This window comes from Thermobia domestica, chromosome 1, assembly GCF_964235325.1.
Source record: "Thermobia domestica chromosome 1, izTheDome1.hap1.1, whole genome shotgun sequence".
NCBI classification, from domain to species: domain Eukaryota; kingdom Metazoa; phylum Arthropoda; class Insecta; order Zygentoma; family Lepismatidae; genus Thermobia; species Thermobia domestica.
In genome coordinates, this window is record NC_137454.1 from 169,067,614 (window position 1) to 169,087,623 (window position 20,010).

General features: G+C 34.6%; 1 protein-coding gene across 2 annotated transcripts in view; it reads right to left on the reverse strand.

The window, feature by feature from the left end:
- Window positions 1–20,010, reverse strand: part of RpL26 (ribosomal protein L26) — a 39,558-nt gene that overhangs the window by 13,314 nt on the left and 6,234 nt on the right. For both annotated transcript variants that reach the window (XM_081766431.1, XM_081766439.1), the window contains exon 2: window positions 17,492–17,674. In XM_081766431.1, coding sequence (XP_081622557.1) covers window positions 17,492–17,659 — 168 coding nt within the window. In that variant the 5' untranslated portion in view covers window positions 17,660–17,674. The remainder of the gene's footprint in view (window positions 1–17,491; window positions 17,675–20,010) is intronic.

Genomic DNA, 20,010 nt, shown 5'->3' on the forward strand with positions numbered 1-20,010 from the left:
GCAGCCGACAGTGTAAAGGATTATTTCCAAATATCTGAAATTTTATTCATACCGATTGAAATTGTTGAAGGCTTTAGTAACCTACCGAAAAGAAAATTTACTTTCTTTGTGCATTAGCATGCCAACCCTAAAGGAAACTGATTATTTCATGGTATCATTTGTGTTTAATGAAACCACCTTCCACTTTCGGGCAAGTGAAAAACCGAATCTAGGGTTTCGGAAACTGTGATGTCTAAGAAAAGTATATTCGCAATTTCCTCAGGATGAATGTTTTGTGCTGTCAGCGAAGAGGAAATGTATGACTCCCTCTTCTTGGACGAGGTTGAACGCAACTAGACATATGACAAGTATCACTTTAACCATATCCTGTAATAGTTCATAGTTTGGAGCCACCTCTGGATGTGACTTTCCTTGGGAGCCGCACTTGCCTTGATACGGCGGCTAGAGAACACCCCTCACAAGGAAACATCTTATATTGCACTGCCCAATCAAACAATGCGCAAACGTCAGAGGAGTGATGAAAAGTGAGAAATCCAAAGTTTTACGGGTCGACACAGAAACACGAGATACAGAGGAAAGAAGGATATAGAATCATGTGAAGATAACAATGCAAAAGATACACTGACATAGAAAGAACTTCAAAATGATTAAAGTAATCAAAATGACATTTACATAAGAGTATAATAAGCAAACATTGTACCCACAGACATGCTCAATAACATCATATGTAATGAAGTGTTGCCAACTGAGCACAAAATGAAGTTTTGTTAAAAGGCGCGGAATATAGATTATAACATCTAGAAAATCTAATTATGAGTAGAACAATACCTGTGAAGTCGTGATTTACAATGTTGCCAACGTTTGAGTATAGGCCTAAATGAATTTCTATGTGAATCTCGGATTAAAAAAGAATACATACAGTACACGATTTGAAATAGCTGAAACCAAAATATGAGACCACAAGCGAGAATATAATCACTGAAATACAAAAATAAGGGACGAAGCACAGTGTTTTGGTTTTAACTAGTTCGAATCGTGTACTGTATGTACTCTTCCAATCCGAGATTCACATAGGAATTCATGTAGGCCTATACTCAAACGTTGGCAACATTGTATATCACGACTTCACAGGTATTATTCTATTCGTAATTAGACTTTCGAGATGTTATAATCTGTGTTCCGTGCCATTTAACAAAACTTCATTTTGTGCTCAGTTGGCAACAATGCATTACATATGTTATTGAGCATGTCTGTGGGTACAATGTTTGCTTACTATACTGTTATGTAAATGTCATTTTGACTACGTTAATCATTTTAAAGTTCTTTCTATGTCAGTGTATCTTTTGCATTGCTATCTTCACATGATTCTATAGCCTTCTTTCCTCTGTATCTCGTGTTTCTGTGTGTCGACCCGTAAAACTTTGGATTTCTCACTTTTCTTTACTCTATCGATTGCGCACTGTTTGATTGGACAACGCTACTATCAATATAAGATGTTCCCTTGTCAGTAACGTAATGGACGAGACTACCATATGGAATCAAATAAAATATAAAATAACCGAAATAGTGTTTAAAATAAATACTAATTATGGACGTTAAAAAGAAAAAAATAATATTTAAAATACTTATGTTTATGAATTAAAATAATATTGGATTGTGTGAATTAAAAAACAAAAAAAGAGTTTGTAATCAAGACTATGTGGCAACAGCTCGATTCTTCCCTGCCTCGTGCTCCGTGTGGAATCGGAAGGTCACTTGTGACTTGTCGCTACCTCTGTTTAGTGTTGGTGCGAATTTTAGTGAACCAGTCTAATTTTAAGAGGCGAATGGAGTTTTGCAGAAGGACCCTTGTTGCTTTTGCAAGTTCGCTGTAGCTTCCAATTCCGTATTTGTTTTCTTTTCTTGAGTTCGTTAAATGTTGAGCACAAACCAAGAAGGGAACAAGGACGGTGAGCAGATTGCTGATATTTAAAGAAAGAACAATTTTACTAACTTATTACTCTATCCTTTCTGTCTCTTTTTGATATTTAACGTTTATTTTTGGTCGAGTTATCGCCTCCAATTGGGTTAATCAGTCGAAGTTTCTTTTTATGTTGATTGATGCTTGTTAGGCTCATTGTTCATTATTGAAATACAAGTAAATTCCAGAGATTGCAAGACAAAAAGAAAAAGAATAATTAAAGTTTACCGAATTATTAAGTAATTTACTATATAGATAGGTCGTTTGTAGCCGCATCGTTTGACTAAAACTAGTAATTTGTCAAATTATTATACCTTGTTACAACTGAAAAATTGATATTAAAGGTGACGAAAAATTGTGTGTGATAACCTGACTATTTAAAATTTGTTTATTGAAAGGCAGATTAGTCTTGTTCAAGGACTATACTACTTATATATATATTCAATTGAAATATTTACGTGTACATTTGTCTAGTCTATTTGTTGTGAGTATTGAAATTATTAATTGTAAATAAATTGTTATTAGCTGAAGAATTAACTTTGATTATACCAAATTACTAAAAATTGGTCAATATGAAGTGTCTTGCATCTGGAATATTTAACCGCAACTTGTAGTAACTTAAGCGGATACGAGTCCCTGGTCTTATGAGGTAAGGATTTTTTTTTTTTCCACTAGCTTTCCGAGTTGAGTCCTTTCTGACCGGGATCGAGGGACATTACAATACCTACAAGTTACCTATACAGACTATCACACGAATAGATTCAATGTTCTTGTCGTGCGGATGAAGTGCTTTTTCTTGGCCTCCACGACTCATGTGACTTCTTTCTATGGGGTTTTGTAAAGTAAATTTACTATCCACCTCAAATGATCTTCAATACGCATTACAAAACCGGGTTTTCTCAGTCAATCATTACATTCTACAACGTATTCGGCAGAATTCGACTAGAGGCTTGATGTATGTAGACAAAAATGGCACACTAGGCACATGTTCCGTATTCCGTAAAAAATTAGATATATCACGAAACAAATCTCTTTCTCTTTCCTTTGACATCACTTTTATGTATGTGTTAATAAACGTGAATTATTATCTGTAATCGGGAAATAATTGTAAATGTCTTGAATTTTATGCGCAGTGCCCATATAAACATTTTAATTTCAGATGTTAAAACTGTTATCAGAAAAAGATATTTATATTTACATTGATTTATATTAATTAGTTTGTAAGTGGTATGTACCATACCATCATATTTTCAGACAGTAAATACTGTACAATAGATGTTAATGACATTATATTGTCCCTACGTAGTAAAAAGTCAGTTCTTTTTCTACACGCTAAAGCAATGAACTGTTTATAATTGTAATTTCCAAACACCATTGAGGATTTACTTCAATGCAAGTTCATCCACTGGGTTAAACCAAGAGATGTCACTATCGAAATTTTCGTACATCATCATCCTCAATAAAAGTTCCTAGATCTGGTTAAGTTTCAAAAACCATTTAGAAATTTAAAAAAGAGAAAGCACTGATCATTTTCTCCAGTAACTTGCAAAGACAACTGAATAAGTTAATTAGCCTATAACTGAAGCTCGACATAGCCAACTTCACAGATTTCAGGGTACGAAGAATATAAACTAGTAGCCCTCAGATAATAGGAAACGATCCTTCAATCCACATATGATTACAAAGTCTAAAAACTTATGTTTACCAGTAGCAGGAAGAGTGCGAAGCATAGCATAATGTATAGAGACTGGTCCAGGCGCAGTGTTTTTAGTGCAAAGTGAGAGCAGTGGTAAGTTCAGCAGCAGTAAAAGCAAGTTGTATTTTTTATTATTTGGTGACGTAAACTGTGATGGTCTATATTCGGCTCGTGCTTTAATTTGTAAAAAAATCACGAGAATAATTAGCCGAACTAGAAACTGCAGCAAAATGCTGACCCGATTCATTGGCAATGCGCTCTGGTCAGTGATCATTTCGACTTGCACAAGGAATGCGGAAACGTCGACGGAAATAAAATAGGTCTGAAGACTACGAACTTCGGACCTCATTACACTCATGAAACCACTTGCTGTTGAAGTGGAGACCTAATCGCGATAGCTACGCAGTTTCCATTGTTTACGAAAGTAGTGTGCTCTGACACGGAGACGAAACTGTCAAATTGTCAGCATAGAAGCATGATTAAAGCGACGAACTGCAAGAATAGCTTGACGTATTACTTCCGCCCACAAGGAATGTTTTCGAGGAGCTTCATTTAACAACTGAATCGAGATGTTAGCAACAGACACCATACTTGCATGTATAACAGAATGCTGAGGGTCTGGTAAAAAAGTCAAAAACACACACACAAAAAAAAAACCTCCTCGACTCGGCCACAGTAGAGAATATAACGAGGCGAATGAGTAAACTATAAAGCAGGTGATCAATGCGACATAAATCATGAAAGACACGCCACTGAGGAGTAACTGCGTCGTTCAGTGGCACTCCCGGTGCCAAATCGCACAATGACGAGCTACACTCGTCACAAAATTTAAACTATTGTAGTATCACCCATCTATAACACACTTTTATTACTTATACTTTAAGAAATTTGATGCAACGGAAGAAATTAATGACTTAATATTGGAGGTAGTCGCTCTGTTTATCATAAAATTCAGAAAATAAACCGTAATGGAAGGGGTTAACTTGGACACAAACGGCATCTGGAGTGTCACTATTCATCTCAGGACTCCGAAAACCATGGATTCGACATATTTGTCATTTACGATTATTTGTACATGTTACTCCTTTTCCATTCTCCCGTCAACTATATTTTTTCCCAGATTGTAAATTATATGGGTATAAAGTTTTGTTGAAATTGCTCCTGGCGTTCTGGAACTAGTTATGCAAAAGTATAACCTCACACGAAAACTAATATTCTTTGATTTTATATTTATCATAAGTATATCCTAATGCGGTGTAATTTTAGAGATGAAAAGCAATGCATACTATAATCCTTTCCATTCTCAGTAGCCTTAATTGTTCAAGACTTACAGCTACCTGTTCGAACTATAGATCGGAACGCGTAAAGTTACGCTACTTCTGCATCAAAACTATAAGTGATCAGAGCCATAGTTCTTCATGAGAACAGGAGAACAACCAGTTCACCAACAGTCAGATAGGAGAACCCTAAATGACACTGGCAAATACTGGAGTCAATCCTGCTTCAATCTGTGAATGGGTTGGATCATCATTTCACTGTCGAATTAAATCAATGACAATATAAAATACGTTATATTATTATTTTATTGAGTTCTCTCTTTGGTACTTTTCATATAGGCATACACATATAACAAGATAATTTAATAAAATATCTCAAGTAATCCAAGACGACTACTATATTTTTTTTAGTTCTAAGTATAAAAACTTGACAAAATTATACTTTGTTTTTGTTTGTTTAAATTTTCAGTTAACTACAGCAGGTGGTGTATCTTCATGAAATAAGTAAATACAAATGAATAATGGACACTAAACTAAGAAAAACTATCAGCAGAAAACCGACATATAGTGTTTATCTGTTTATCCCACCACAAAGAAGTTTTCCTGTACAGTTACAACATATATTTCTCTCGCTTGTGAAACAATATATATATATATATATATATATATATATATATATATATATATATATATATATATATATATATATATATATATATATATATATATATATATATATGTCGGTTCCGAAAAATAACATTTCTCTGTTCATTTGTTTTACCGAAACAAAGTTGTTATTGTTAAATACAGAAATACGGAAGGCTACCTATTGTCACTATATGAATTAGAATTACTAATTAAATTAACTTACAGCCTTTGGGTGGTCTAGCTGTTAGCACGCATGCCATTGGTCCTGCGGGAAAGCAAACGCATTACAATGGTTCGTATTCCACCTTATAAACCTAAATCTCAGTGCTGCAAAGCGATGCTAAACTCCAATCAACTAACCTACCCTACTTCGGTTGTCAAAATTTCTTGCTAATTTTTCTCATATCCTAAACATACGTATTAGTATATTTGTAACTAACTGCAGGTTAAGAAATGTTGCAAGATGGAAAGTTACCACTGAAAAAATGTACGATTATTCTTCAAAATTTCTAATACAGAACGTGGCTTTCTTCCTCATTAATAAAAGAAGCTGGTGTTCACATCCAGATTAATTAATTTATTGCTATCACAAGTGTACTTCGTATGATGAAAAAAAGTTAGAATTTTGTCATTTTCTACTTGAACGTGAGTTACTAAATCCTGTTAGGTTTGAAATTTTCTCCGATGGAAAACCTGATGTTGAAGGTGAGTATAAATGAGTTGAGTTGACTGAGTTTAATGTCCTTTCAGCAGCGAGGCTAAATGAGACGAGACCTACTGATTAACGTGGAATTCGAACCACATGAGCTCTCGTCGGGAATTTAACCCGGGTCTCCCACACCAAAGGCGCGTATGCTAACCGCTTAGGCACGTGAGTATAAATGACGTATTAGAAAATAAGTGCATAATTTGAAAAGCTTTAGTATGTTATTTTAGTTCACTACTGCTAATGTTTGATCTCCGATACAACATGTGGCAAATAAAACTGTGATTGAAACCGATTGTTTTCGTGGCTATTAATTACACAGTCTCATTGTCAAGGCTTTCCTTATTTAAATTTAGTTCTGGTCCTCATGAAATATGATTAAAAAAATGTTCTTTTTCACAAATGTTTAGCGTAGAATTGGCTTGGTACACTTCTAAATGTGTTAAATTGTCCACAAAATAATTTTCGTACTCTGTTAATGACTTGTCCACATATAACACCTGATTTTATACTAACATTAAATTTTAGATTCTTTAGGGTTTTTTCTTTTTCTTTTAACTTCCTAAAAGTTCAACTAGGGTGAAGAGATTAACAAATTCACTTCCTTGCAGTTCCACTGTTGCTATTGTTAATTTTGTTATTGAAAATATTGATTATTTTCCACTTTTCCAAGATATATAATAGGGTGGGCCGAAAAAAAAATATTTTTTTCTTTATTTGAAACGCTACACTGCGTAAAACTTGCCTCTACGGTAGATAAATGAAATGCAAGAGAAATATATTTTTTGTTTATGTCTGGCGGTAGCGCAACGACCCTAAACTTGGAGAAAATATACGATTTTCATAACTTTTCCAATACATGGGGAAAATTCAAATAACTTCTATAACAAATAGCTATAGGCATATTTCAATAGAGAAAATTATAGAAAAGATAAATAAAAGGAAAATGAATACATTTTATAATGTATTAGTAGCGTATTACACTTAGTTGAAAAAGACAAATTTCCATTGAAACAAACATTTTTTCCTGGTTGTGCAAAACTTCAGTTTGTATTGAAATATAGTCTTTTACTTGTCTTTTTAAGTTTGAAATATGATTTGCTTGAAAAACGTGGCATTGAATATCTTGACAAAAGTGTAGTTTTTATAAACTATCCCTGGAATTGAACCCGACGACTTTTGTGACGCCTCAGTTACCAGCTTCACGCATCGTTCTAATGCTTGGGTGTGACATGGGAATTTTCAACGTTCCACTCGGCCGCTGTTTCACCTGATTGGATCTTAGACCAAATCTCGTGATCGGTAAATCTCCGCAGCAAAGGCTAAGATGAAAGTGTAACAGTATTCCAGTGAATCATTTCGGTGTAGTCTGTAGGTAAGAAATGGATCTTAGGTGGTCGGAAACTCATTACTGACTTCCTCTTAGGCTTTAAGTATCTAGCCTTTATAATTCTTCTGGACCCTAACACTCTTATATGATCCCTTGCATCTAATATCATACTTAAAAGCAAGTTTTCCGGATGAGCAAAAAATGAATTTATCTCAATTACTGGGTCAATGACTTTCAGCAAGTTTTCTGGCAGGAATCTTGACGATCCTATAACTTCAAATACATATTTTGGTCCATCTATGAAGTACTTACTTTTTTTTATATATGAAACCATACTGGCATATAAGACTTTAGGATAAAATGCACTAAGTTATTATGTTCATCTGTTGGATTTACGATTCTTAAATACAATCAGAGACCTCTGTTCGCTGTTGTTAATCTTGAATGGGATAGTGGGCCAGGTTCACGAACAACTAAATCTTAAGGACAGATTCCTGATTTTATAGTGAAGTTTATTTTATGTCCAGTAGGTACTGTTGATCTTTGTTTAAAATTTTTCGGTCAATTTCTGGAATCTCACACTCAACACTGTAAAAATTTACCACTGGTAGTTTCTCACATTTACTGAGCTGTGTGCCAATTGGAACAGTAAATGATTTTGGGCCAGTTGTTTCATATCTAAATGTAAAAAAAAGTGCCGGAATGGCAATTCATTAAACTGTAAGAGGCACACACCCCACTGTATTGTCCTTTTAATTTGGTTTCCAATTTGGCAAATAATAGCAGTTCTCCACCCTTTATTGACAACTGTTCCATCACATCCAATTACGTCGAGTTCATGTAATGAAAATGCAGCTTCAGTCAAATAAGAAAGCATGGTATTGGCAATGTTTTGAGCAGCAACAGAAGAGGGTGAAACATGACCAACGAACACACAATGAGGTTCTTGCAAAACTGAGTAACGTTCCTCTTTTTTAGTTCTCGAAACTGCTTTGTGTTTATTTTCTCAATCACGAGAGTGTCATCCTTTCTTCCATCAAAATATAGAACTTGAAGTGGGTTATGCTTGTTCTAATTCTGCATTTGGAGTTCTGAGCGGTTAACATTTTTTCTCTTTATTTTTGTCAATAACATGGATGTGCTCATCATCAGCTACGATACTAAAATCTTGCAACACACTTGAAGTGATAGCTGCCGTTGCTGTATCTGATACTCCAAAACTATCACTAGTCAGAGCATTATTTTTCAATTTAATGCGCATCTGCCATGGTTACTTACTTTCAGGCTTAAATCCTTCGAAATCTCCATCATCGATGCTATCTTCTCTCTTCAGACGAATCACTGCCTACATCTTTTGACAGAAGAGTTTCTGTATCTGTATATTTTAAACAGATGGCCATGATAATAAATTAAAATTTGACTGAGTTTTTTTATGTTCACCCAACTTCCTTTCATGTCTTTGGGTAATCCTTTTTGTTTCTTTTACGTCACATTTCCAATTTTCCCCATGCCAAACTTTCTTTCGGAGTTAAAGAATTTTAGTTCAATGAAGGATATCTTTTTGATTTTTCAGTTACAGAAAACAGACACAGGACACTCGCAGATCTCACTATCAATGACTTTTTGACAATTGCAGTCTAATGTTACGTTGCACTTACATGCAGAGATATCAAACAGTAACAAAGATCTCCTTTTGAAATCTTCAACTCTCTTTTTGAACTTTTCCATATCCCATTGAAAGGACTTTACGATAACTGACATGGTATGCATTTATTAACTGAACAATTCTGTAAGGCGTTACTGTTGGTATTGAAGCTTTATCAAACACTTGTCGTGCCACAATATTCGAAACTTGAGAATAACTAACTTGTTTGTTTTCACTGCTAAGTTGTAATGGTCATGGAAAAAACACTTAAGAACATCTTCATAAGTTGGAGGTCTATTCAATGATAAAGCTTTAGGGTTGCCAAATAACGGGCAGTTAAACTGGCTGAGAGTAGTTTTCTTGTAAACAGCCATGACAGTGGTTAATATAATCAAATCCCTAAACAGTTTGTAGGTTTCAATCAGTCATATTTCAATGTCATTTTTTTTTTAAAGTGTTTTTATAAGTGTAATACGCTACTAATAAATTGTAAAATATATTCCATTTTTTTTAATCTTTTCTATAATTTTCTCTATTGAAATATGCCATTTCAACTCAGGCAAATATATATATGTATATATAAAATTGTACCATCACTGTCTTAGATACTGAAACTTTTTTTTTTTTTTTATAGCAACTAGACATGTTTTTGAGAGCCCCATATTTTTTGTCGAAAAAAAATTTCCCGCCAACTAATGGGTCAACAAAGACGGGTAGTATAATTTATGAAGTGTAGGAGACATGGAAAATGGTCAACTTCGGAGCCCCACCATTCGGCTATGGAGACAGGTAGTTATAATTCTTGTTGTGGTATGTACACTAATGTCCAAAATTATTGTCGCATGTCTGTAACTGTCTTCTTGTAAGAATTTGATAATTTTGCAGAGTACTTTTAATACTGATACTTTTTGTGGTCAATTTCACAGGAAATAAATTATAAATACGTAAATTAGAATGAGTAAAACAAAATGTTGCTAAGTGGACAAGAAAGTTTTATTGTTCGTATTTATTGCTCTTTTCACATGAAATTTGTGACATACATATCTTTGCCGATTGTATACATAGTAACATTATAAGAAATACTGGGCGAATTCGTTATCAAATTATATTCCTACAACAGCATATTTATAGATATGCGACAATAATTTTGGAGATGAGTGTACATAGGAATATAAATAAACTATATTTTATTATAGTTTGGTTTGCGCATGCGTATCTTTTTGTACATAAATTAACAGATGAACGTCAATTTATCTGACAAGTCGAAGTTTGCAAATTTTTTTCGAGCACTTCCGGTTCGAATTTTAAAATTCTGTTTTCACGGTTGGTAAGACCTAATTACCAGCTTTCCGAAAATATATATATATCGCTTCTGTGTGCAACAGTTGTCACAAAAAATTCGAGAAATTGTAAAATTTTCAAAAATCGCCATTTTTTCGAAAACACCACCTTTTAAAATTCTGAAATTTTGTCAGATGGTTCAACTTTACATGAATAATAATAAACACACCAAATACCATTCTCGACCAATGCTTCATGAATTAGCTGCAGCCTTTTAAATTTAGCGAAGTTTCGTTAACTTTGATGGCATAGTTAGCAGCACTGGAAACAATAAAAGTGCAATGATTTGATGATTGTGGTTCACATTCATTAAATGAAGAATAAAAGATTTTCTTTACTGCTTTTTTTTATTATTTTGATCAAAAAGGTTCTCTAAAATAGTAAAATGAGCCTCCTTCTACTCCTCCGTTTTCTTAAACCGAAGTAATCAGAGGTGGAAATTACGATTACGAAACACACAAATTTCAAATTCACTTACTTGAAATGGTCCTCGCAAACAAAATTTCACTGATTTTTTTTTTTCCATGGACCAATCATTTGCTTGGTTGGTGTCTTCTTCGCTAACAGCATGTAACCGTGCAGATGCTCCAATGGGTGTTGGTTTACTCAGTCCAGGGGAGGATCTAAGGGACGATCGCCCCCCCCCCCCCGAGAAGAAACTTTCTTATTTTATATATAAATAAAACCCATCCCAGAGTTTGGAGCTCTTAAAAGTAGCTCTAAGTAGCAGTATTACAAGCCCCCTTCTCAGAAGTCCGTTCTAGATCCGCCCCTGCGCAGCAGCACATTGTCGATAGTCACAAAACACTTATTTTCACTTCTCTTATGCTCTTCTGGAAACCTGTACCCTGCTGAAGGTCCATGTGGAAGCATAAACAGCACTTCAACTTCACGTAATTCATGATTTATTCATAATATTTCTGCTACGCAACACTGATAATCATACATATATGTATGTAACGAAAGTTCGTTTTTGCAGATTTCTTAAATCTACACTTTGAATTGTAGAAGTTCGATTTTGGGGGAAGCATGAAGTTAGTTCATGGTGACCCGTTACTGATATAAAACCTTCGCCATTTTCCGAAAGCCAAAGATGACTTCGTTGAATGGCAGTTACCGGTCGCGTACTTTCCCTTTTTTGATTCCGGAAGTCGTCGAATTCAGTTCCACGCAACAAAACGAGAGTAATACCCGGAGTTTGTACTTGCACTATACTCACGAATTCTTCTGTGGTTTTAATACTGTGTATCTGTTTTTGCCTAAGGTTAAGCCGCGTTGCCACATTCTTTACCCCCCCCCCCCCCCTCGCAATACTGTCGCAGAGACACTTGCATGGCCGGTTTCACTGCAAAACCACTGCTTTATCGGACCTGTCTCCATCTCGAACATCTGAAAGCGATTTTTAAAGTGGGATGCAGCACCATCAGAAATCACGGACACGGTTTGGGAAATTGTAACTTGTTATTTTCACGTATTCAAACTTTTTCTATAAAATATATATTTTCGCTTTTCTTCAAGTATTTTTAGAATCTGGTGTATGACTATGAGTACATGGGCCGAGTCGTGTGTTTTATTGTCGTTTATACACAAAACTGTCAGTTGTTTCATATTCCGGTGATAACTGTATTTTACTTTGCAGAATAACAGTCCAGTTTTCAACGAAGTCCTCATAAAGTAAAATAGAATTTGTATCTTGAAATTTTATACGATGCTTTTCGGTAGCAATTAATTCTCTTTGGATTTTCTTGATGTAGTCATGAATTACAATTCTTACAGTTAAACCAGCAATGTACGATACGAAAATAGAAAGTGGCACAGTTTTTTTTAACGAGATCATTGTTTTCCCATATGACATACGTAACACTTTCATTTTCTTCAGGATCAACAATTAGACTCCACACTTATTCCATCCACTCCAAGACATTCACCATATCCTCGAAGAAGACAGCTGTCATTTTCTACGGATCATACTACTAAAGGAAATAGGTCACTCATGACAGCTTCAATACAGGCTGCACCTTTGATTTGTAGCAACGCTGTAGCAGCTAACTTAAAATTTGCACCCCCCCCCCCACACACACACACTCACACTCTTTCCTCGCAGGTTGCGGATTGACCCACTTCAGTCGAATACTATAAAATTACGAGTGACCCATTGTTATGCTGGGATTGTTCTGAAAAGTCAGTATATTTTTTTGGAACGCCTAAGAAAACGTTTCGATTTTTTAAACTTTTTGTCCTTTTTCGATCACTGTAATGACATCGCACTTAATTGAGATTTTGTCTGGAGCATTCCAAATCACTGAGCCAATAGTTCAGGCTTTTGTAGATCATCAGAATTTATTGGATGGCCATTTCAAGTAAACTTAAAACTTGTGTGTTTCATAATCGTAATTTCCACCTCAGATAACTTCGGTTTAAGAAAACTGAGGAGTAGGGGGAGGCTCATTTTACTATTTCAGAGAGCCTTTTTGATCAAAATAATAATAATAATAATAATAATAATAAAACAGTAAAGAAAACGTTTAATTTTTCATTTAATGAATGTGAACCACAATCATCATCAAATCATTGCACTTTTATTGTTTCCAGTGTTGCTAACAGACATCAAAGTTAACGAAACTTCGTTGCAGTTAATTCATGAAGCATTGGTCGAGAATGGTATTTGGTGTGTTTATTATTCGTGTAAAGTTGAACCATCTGACAAAATTTCAGAATTTTGAAAGTTGGTGTTTTCGAGAAAATGGCGATTTTTAAAAATTTTACAATTTCTCGAATTTTTTGTGACAAAACGGGTTGCACACAGAAGCGATACAATTTTTTTTTTTTTTTTTTCGGAAAGCGGGTAACTAGGTCTTACCAACCATGAAAACAGAATTTTAAAATTCGAACCGGAAGTGTTTGAAAAAAATTCGTAAACTTCGACTTTTCAGATAAACTGACGTTCATTTGTTAATTTATGTACAAAAATATATGCATGCGCAAACCAAACTATAATAAAATATAGTTTATTTATATCCCTATGTACATACCACAACAAGAATTACAACTCTACCTGTCTCCACAGCCGAATGGTGAGGCTCCGAAGTTGACCATTTTCCAAGTCTACTACAGTTCATAAATTGCACTCCGTCTTAGATGGCCCATTACTTGGTGGGAAAATTTTTTTCGACAAAACAAAAAAATACGAGTCTCTTAAAAACATGTCTAGTTGCTATAAAAAAAAGTTTCAACAATATCTGAGATGGTGATGGTACATGCTCTGCCTGACCTGAAATGAAAGGCACCAGAAGTTATTTGAATTTTCTCCATGTATTGGAAAAATGATGAAAATCGTATATTTTCTCAAAGTTTAGGGATGTTGCACTACCGCCAGACGTAAAAAAAAAATATATATATATATATATATATATATTTTCTTTTGAATTTCATTTATGTATCATAGAGGCAAGTTTTCCGCAGTACAGTTAAAAAAAAAAATAAAATAAAAAATCGGCCCACCCTAATATATATATATCTTGGAAAAGTGGAAAATAATCAATATCTTCAATAATAAAATTAACAATAGCAACGGTGGAACTGCAAGGAAGTGGATTTGTTAATCTCTTTATATATATATATATATATATATATATATATATATATATATATATATATATATATATATATATATATATATATATATATGTAAATAAATATAAAATCAACAATAAGATTAACATTACAAATATGAACAGTGGATTAAAGTGCACTTCTTTATTTCTTTCGCATAGTTTAGGTTTCAAAAGCCCAAAATTTTACTACTAAACGAACGTAGTCTCAAACAACTTTCATAATATGTGTAATTAGTGGTTATTTAGCATTTGCGTTAGTAGGCCTCGAGAGGAAATGATTGGAAATGCGTAATATAGTTCTCATAATTCTTCTTTCACCCAATTTCCAACATCAGGCCATGCTTATGTATGACAGACTCCCAATTTATGGTACCAACTGCCGCCTCCGAGCATGAAACGAAATTTCCTAATTATACCCTGTAGGCTACAGGAGCAGATGCTTAATGAAAGTGATCGGTAACGGAATAACTCGCGGAATAAGAATGTGGCAGAAAGGGAAGAACCGTGAGAATATCCACAGAAACGATGTTATACGTCACAGAATCACATTTACCTGGAATGAAACCAGGGGCTGCTCCTCCCGTGAAACATGGAGACGCCTATGTAATGTGGTAGTATTTTCCTGGTATTTTGTGGATCCTGTGGTTACACTCAGTGGACCTATTACTGACAGTGATTACGTAGACATTTTAGGTGAACACGTGCATCCTATAGTTTGTTTCTTGCCAATGATACAATCTTCCAAGATGACAATGAGCGTTGAGATGTGCTGGAGTTGAGCGTGATTTCATATCGTCACATGAGAACCTGAGGAACGTAACTATTTTTGTAGGTTTACAGGCGAAAGGACAAAAATATTTTCTTAGAAAGATGTGTTTTTAGTAAGATAGTAATTGAGGTACATTACAACAGATGACGTTAAATTCCCTTTACACCAAGTGGAGCTTTCAAAATTATGTCCAAACATGAAGGAAACAACACTTTTGGAGTTACGTTCCTTTAGTTCTCATGTGGCGATATACACTGAATCTACAACACCCACCCACTCCCCAGACCCTCAATATTACTAAACATCTGCGGTCAACTGTGGTGTTTGTACTCCGGAGCCGATATTCTCATCTCATCTCACGGTCGGAACTGTGTGCTGCACAACATTCCTCTGGATACCATTCATAACATTCATTCTCCATTTATCGACGAATCAAGAGCTATTCTGCAATGTTTCCGTTATTTTGATTACTATCTGTAAGAATATCTTTAGAAAATAGTACAAACTTTCTAGCACTGTACCCACTAGCGCTACGTTCAGTGAAACAGACAGAAGAACGAGAATATATATATATATATATAACACATTAATAATCGAAGATCTGCGCAGATATACAATATCACCAGCAGTAATGAATGCAAAACATTTCCATTTGCATCAGCAAATAATAATAGATACATATACAGCTTATTTCTTCTATACATACTGCAATTTCAAAATTAGTTTTTTACAGTAACAAATACCTCCATTGTGGGTTTTCGCGAATTGTGTGATATATCACTCGAAATTAAGGTCAACATTAAATACAATCCCTGTCGATCGTAATATAAGCTGCGATAAATAGCAAAATGATTTCCACAAATTACGAAATCCCCGAGGAAAATATCCACGCATGTAAGGTCAACTCCAGTGCAGATTTTACAAGAAAACTAAGTTTGTACTATATCAAAAAATTTCATCTCTCTCTCTCTTGCTCTTTTCATATATATTTTAAAATATTTTTACTCTTAAGGCATGGCAAGTCTGTTCAGACCAAGGTGAAATGGAGATGAAAGACCTCTGAGAAGGTAGAGTAAGCCCCTCAAACTTGTACGAAATCACACAACTTCATTAATTAACAAAAAATAGACTACTTACCAATGAATCCTCCTTTGAAAAATGTAAAGATTTTGACGTTTCGTAACTCTCAGCTGGTTCCTTCCTCAGTGGCAAGGTAAAAAGGATTAAAACGGAAAGGAGATAAAAAGGAGTAAAACCAGGGATACATACCACTATATAAAAGTAACGTACAAAAAAAAAAAAAAAAAAAAAAAATCCTGAGATGAACAGACCAGAGTGAAAAAGGAATGAACTGAATAAAAAGAACGCGGTGTATGTTAGGCCACTATTCACAGATTAGAGTACGCCATTAGGCCACAGATCCACAGATCCAAAGTATACATCAAAGGTAGGTACCAAAGTTCGATCAATGTTTGCCAGTATCAAGGTTCAATGCAGGTTTGTATTTATGAATAAAGAACGATTCTTTAATTTCCCGCTGTTTTTTTTGATTTTGTTGAACCTATTACCTTAACCTGTTTTATATTATGTGAATGTTGTTTTAGATGAAGTGCTAAACCCGACATGCCTTCTTGTGACTTTTTTTTGATTGTCTAACATGCTCCTTCTCACGCGTGTTAATAATACGTTTAGTTTGGCCAATGTATGAGGAATCACATTCGCAATGAACGCGACATTGATCGAACTTGGGTACCTTACCTTTGATGCATACTTTGGATCTGGCAATAGTGGCTTAACATAGACACCGCATTCTTTTCATTCAATTCATTCTTTTTTTCACTCTGCTCTGTTCATCTCGGGATCTTTTTTTTTTTTTGTACGTTACTTTTATATAGTGGTATTTATTCCTGGTTATACTCCTTTTATCTCCTTTCCGTTTTAATCCTTTTTACCTTGTCACTGAGGAAGGAACCAGCTGAGAGTTCCGACACGTCAAAATCTTTAAATTTTTCAAGGGAGGAGTCATTGGTAAGTAGCCAAATTGTTGTTAATTTTGAATATTCCCCCATGCGCCCATGTAATTATAACACACAACTTCATATTTATTACAACGTTCGAAAAGCAAAGAAAAATTAAAAAAAAAAAAAAAAATTGCTCTAAAAGTTACTTGTTATGACACTTTACTAAGAAGGTTATACTAATAGTGCTTCCAAGAGTGATCAAGGAGATTCTTGTGTTCTCACGAACATCTGCAATCGAATCTGCCGTGCGCAAAGAAAATAAAACTATCCACACAAAATTATCGTGACAAGACATTCGCATTCAAGTAGATCTCTAAGTCGATTAAATGATATTTAGTGTAGGGGCAATTGTGTACTGTTAAAACGAGGGGGAAAAGCAGTTTGAGTCTTTGATGGTAAGATATATCTTATAGTAACATAACACAATGAAGCTGTAATGAAAAAAATAGTATGTATTCATGAGTTTAATTAAAATCATACATACCTGTACTTCATCATCTTTCCTGATAGGCATAGTTCTCACATTATATTTTTGACGAAGTTCCTTTGACAATGGAGCAGACATTAATCGCCTCCTGATATGTGAAGGAGCAGTGAAGTGTCGCTTCCTATTCTTACGCCTTGAGCAGGTTTTCAATTTGTTAAGCTTCATTTTCTATAGTTTTCCCTAGAAAAAGGATACAATTGATTTACTTTAAAAGAAACCCATGCACCAAAGGTAAGCGCTCCACCACTGAGCCATCGTGCTCCCTATTTATTTTAATGTAATCATTTTATATAGTTTTTTGTGAATCGAAGAATATGTAATTAAAACCAAAAAGTAGGACCCAAACGGAAATCAACTCACGATATTACAAGTACCGTCCTTTATCACTGAGATAACACTTCTGGCGACCTATTTCTGAAGAAATATAACTGAATTTCAAAAACAATGACATTTAAATCCATTGAAGCGAATTTAGTTTCAGCTGTAAACCCATTCATAGTTTTTATTAACAGAAAAACCTAGACCGGTCTTTACGTTTATAAAATTCTACTTCATTTTCTTCGCTTAACAACAAGAGAAGATTGCGAAATGTCGAATCACACTTAAAAGTGTAATCATATCTTTCTTTTTGCTATTGTCCTATCTGATTAATGAAAAAACAAAGTGCGACAAAGATTTGAACATGGGGCGTGTGGGTAGGGTCCTGTGTGGTTCCAATGAGCTAGGGAATAACACAGCAGACCTCATGTACTCTGTAAATATGTAGCTAATAGCTGTGATAAACCGTAGTTGCGTTTCTTTTTACAGGGTGTCTACTAAAATTCCAAAATGAAATTTCGTGAACTTTTCTTTACCAAATCATAAAATTTCCTAAAATTTGCAAGAGCAAATTTGGGTACGAATTAGGCCGAATTTTCATCCATGCGATAGAAACGTACTTTCCTTGCGATTTGGTAGCGTCTAAAGCCGACTATGGACATTTTTGGTGGTGGATTTTAACATTTTATAGAACAATTTTCCAATCTGTACTTACATTGGTACAGATTAAAAAAAAATCATGACCCAAAAGCTAGATTTCGTGACCATTTTCTGATTTCGTGACAGATAGACACCCTGTTTTGTTAAGTTTTGTGATATTTCTATAATGTCTCGTGTGAACTACTATAATAATGCATTTATCGATTTTGTTAGGGACTGAGCCTTTTAAGCCTTTAATTAAATCGCGAGGCGGTAGAATGGTATATGTATCAATTTCATTCTCATACTAATTAGCAAAACATACTATTCCACGAAGAACATGCATTTTCCTTTGTGAAAGATAATACAATTCATGTTCTTTTTAAAGACTATACACTCGCTGTGTAGCGCAATGTAATTTTTATTTCCAATTTGCAAAATTGTAACATTCTACACTCCCTATTTTACCTCAGTTGATTACTGGTTAAGACGCTTAAAAAGAAAAATGTAAGATTGTCATATTTTCTTTCGTCTAATCATTACGAATTGAATTCGCAACACAACAGTGACTGCGCCCGCTCCTAGACAGTCGGTGAACAATACTGCACTACAACTGAAGAACTGTCGTGTAAGAAACACCTTGCAATACACAAAACAATCAATCAGGAAACTCTTGATTTCCCTTTTATTCTAACAATACTTAAAGAGACGTGAAACTTTGTAGTTTGTCAATTAAGGAGAGGAGTATCATTTCTATTTCATTCAGTTTTTTTATTTATTTATTTTTTAAGTACAAGTGATAGTGTATATATAAATGGGCGATGTGAAAAGCTGCTTTCTAGTAGTTTGTGTTACTGAAACGAAACGTGCATTAGGTATATAACAAATAACAATACACATAATGGGTGTATCAAAAGTCCGAGGCCATATGCCAACTCAGTTATAAACCGGGTTGGCAAAACCCATAGTTTTTATTGAAAAAAAAAAAAAAAAAAATTGGGGGGGGGGTTAAACCACGTGTTTTTGGTTTAAATAATTTGCTCTATATATCACATATGGACAGAAATAAGTTTATTTCGCCTTGGTGTTATTATGCATCAACCGGGTTATGCTGGAAGGTGGAATCCAAACCGCTTGTCGGCTTACATCCGGAAAAAATGTCCCCCATTTAAACTCGAAACCGTGACTAACTGGTCACAAACGCGATACGTCTGCCGACTCACTCACGAAGGACTCTGATAAATATACTTTGTACCGATCTTTACATATTTAATATAATTGTCAAGAGTCATTTCAGAAAACAAAGATAAACCATTGTACAGCGGGGGACACTTCTAAATGGTACAGCCATATGGAGATTTACGGCTAAGGTGTACCATTTAGAAGTGTCCCCCGCTGTACAAGTGAAACCATTATACAGAGTTACATATGGACAATTTCAAAGTACAAAAGAACTAATTTGGTCCAAGTTAGTTCACTACGACTTTTATTAGTCCAAGTTAAGCAAATACAACAACTTACCTTAAGTATCAGTAAGAAAAGTGAATAAAGATACGAAT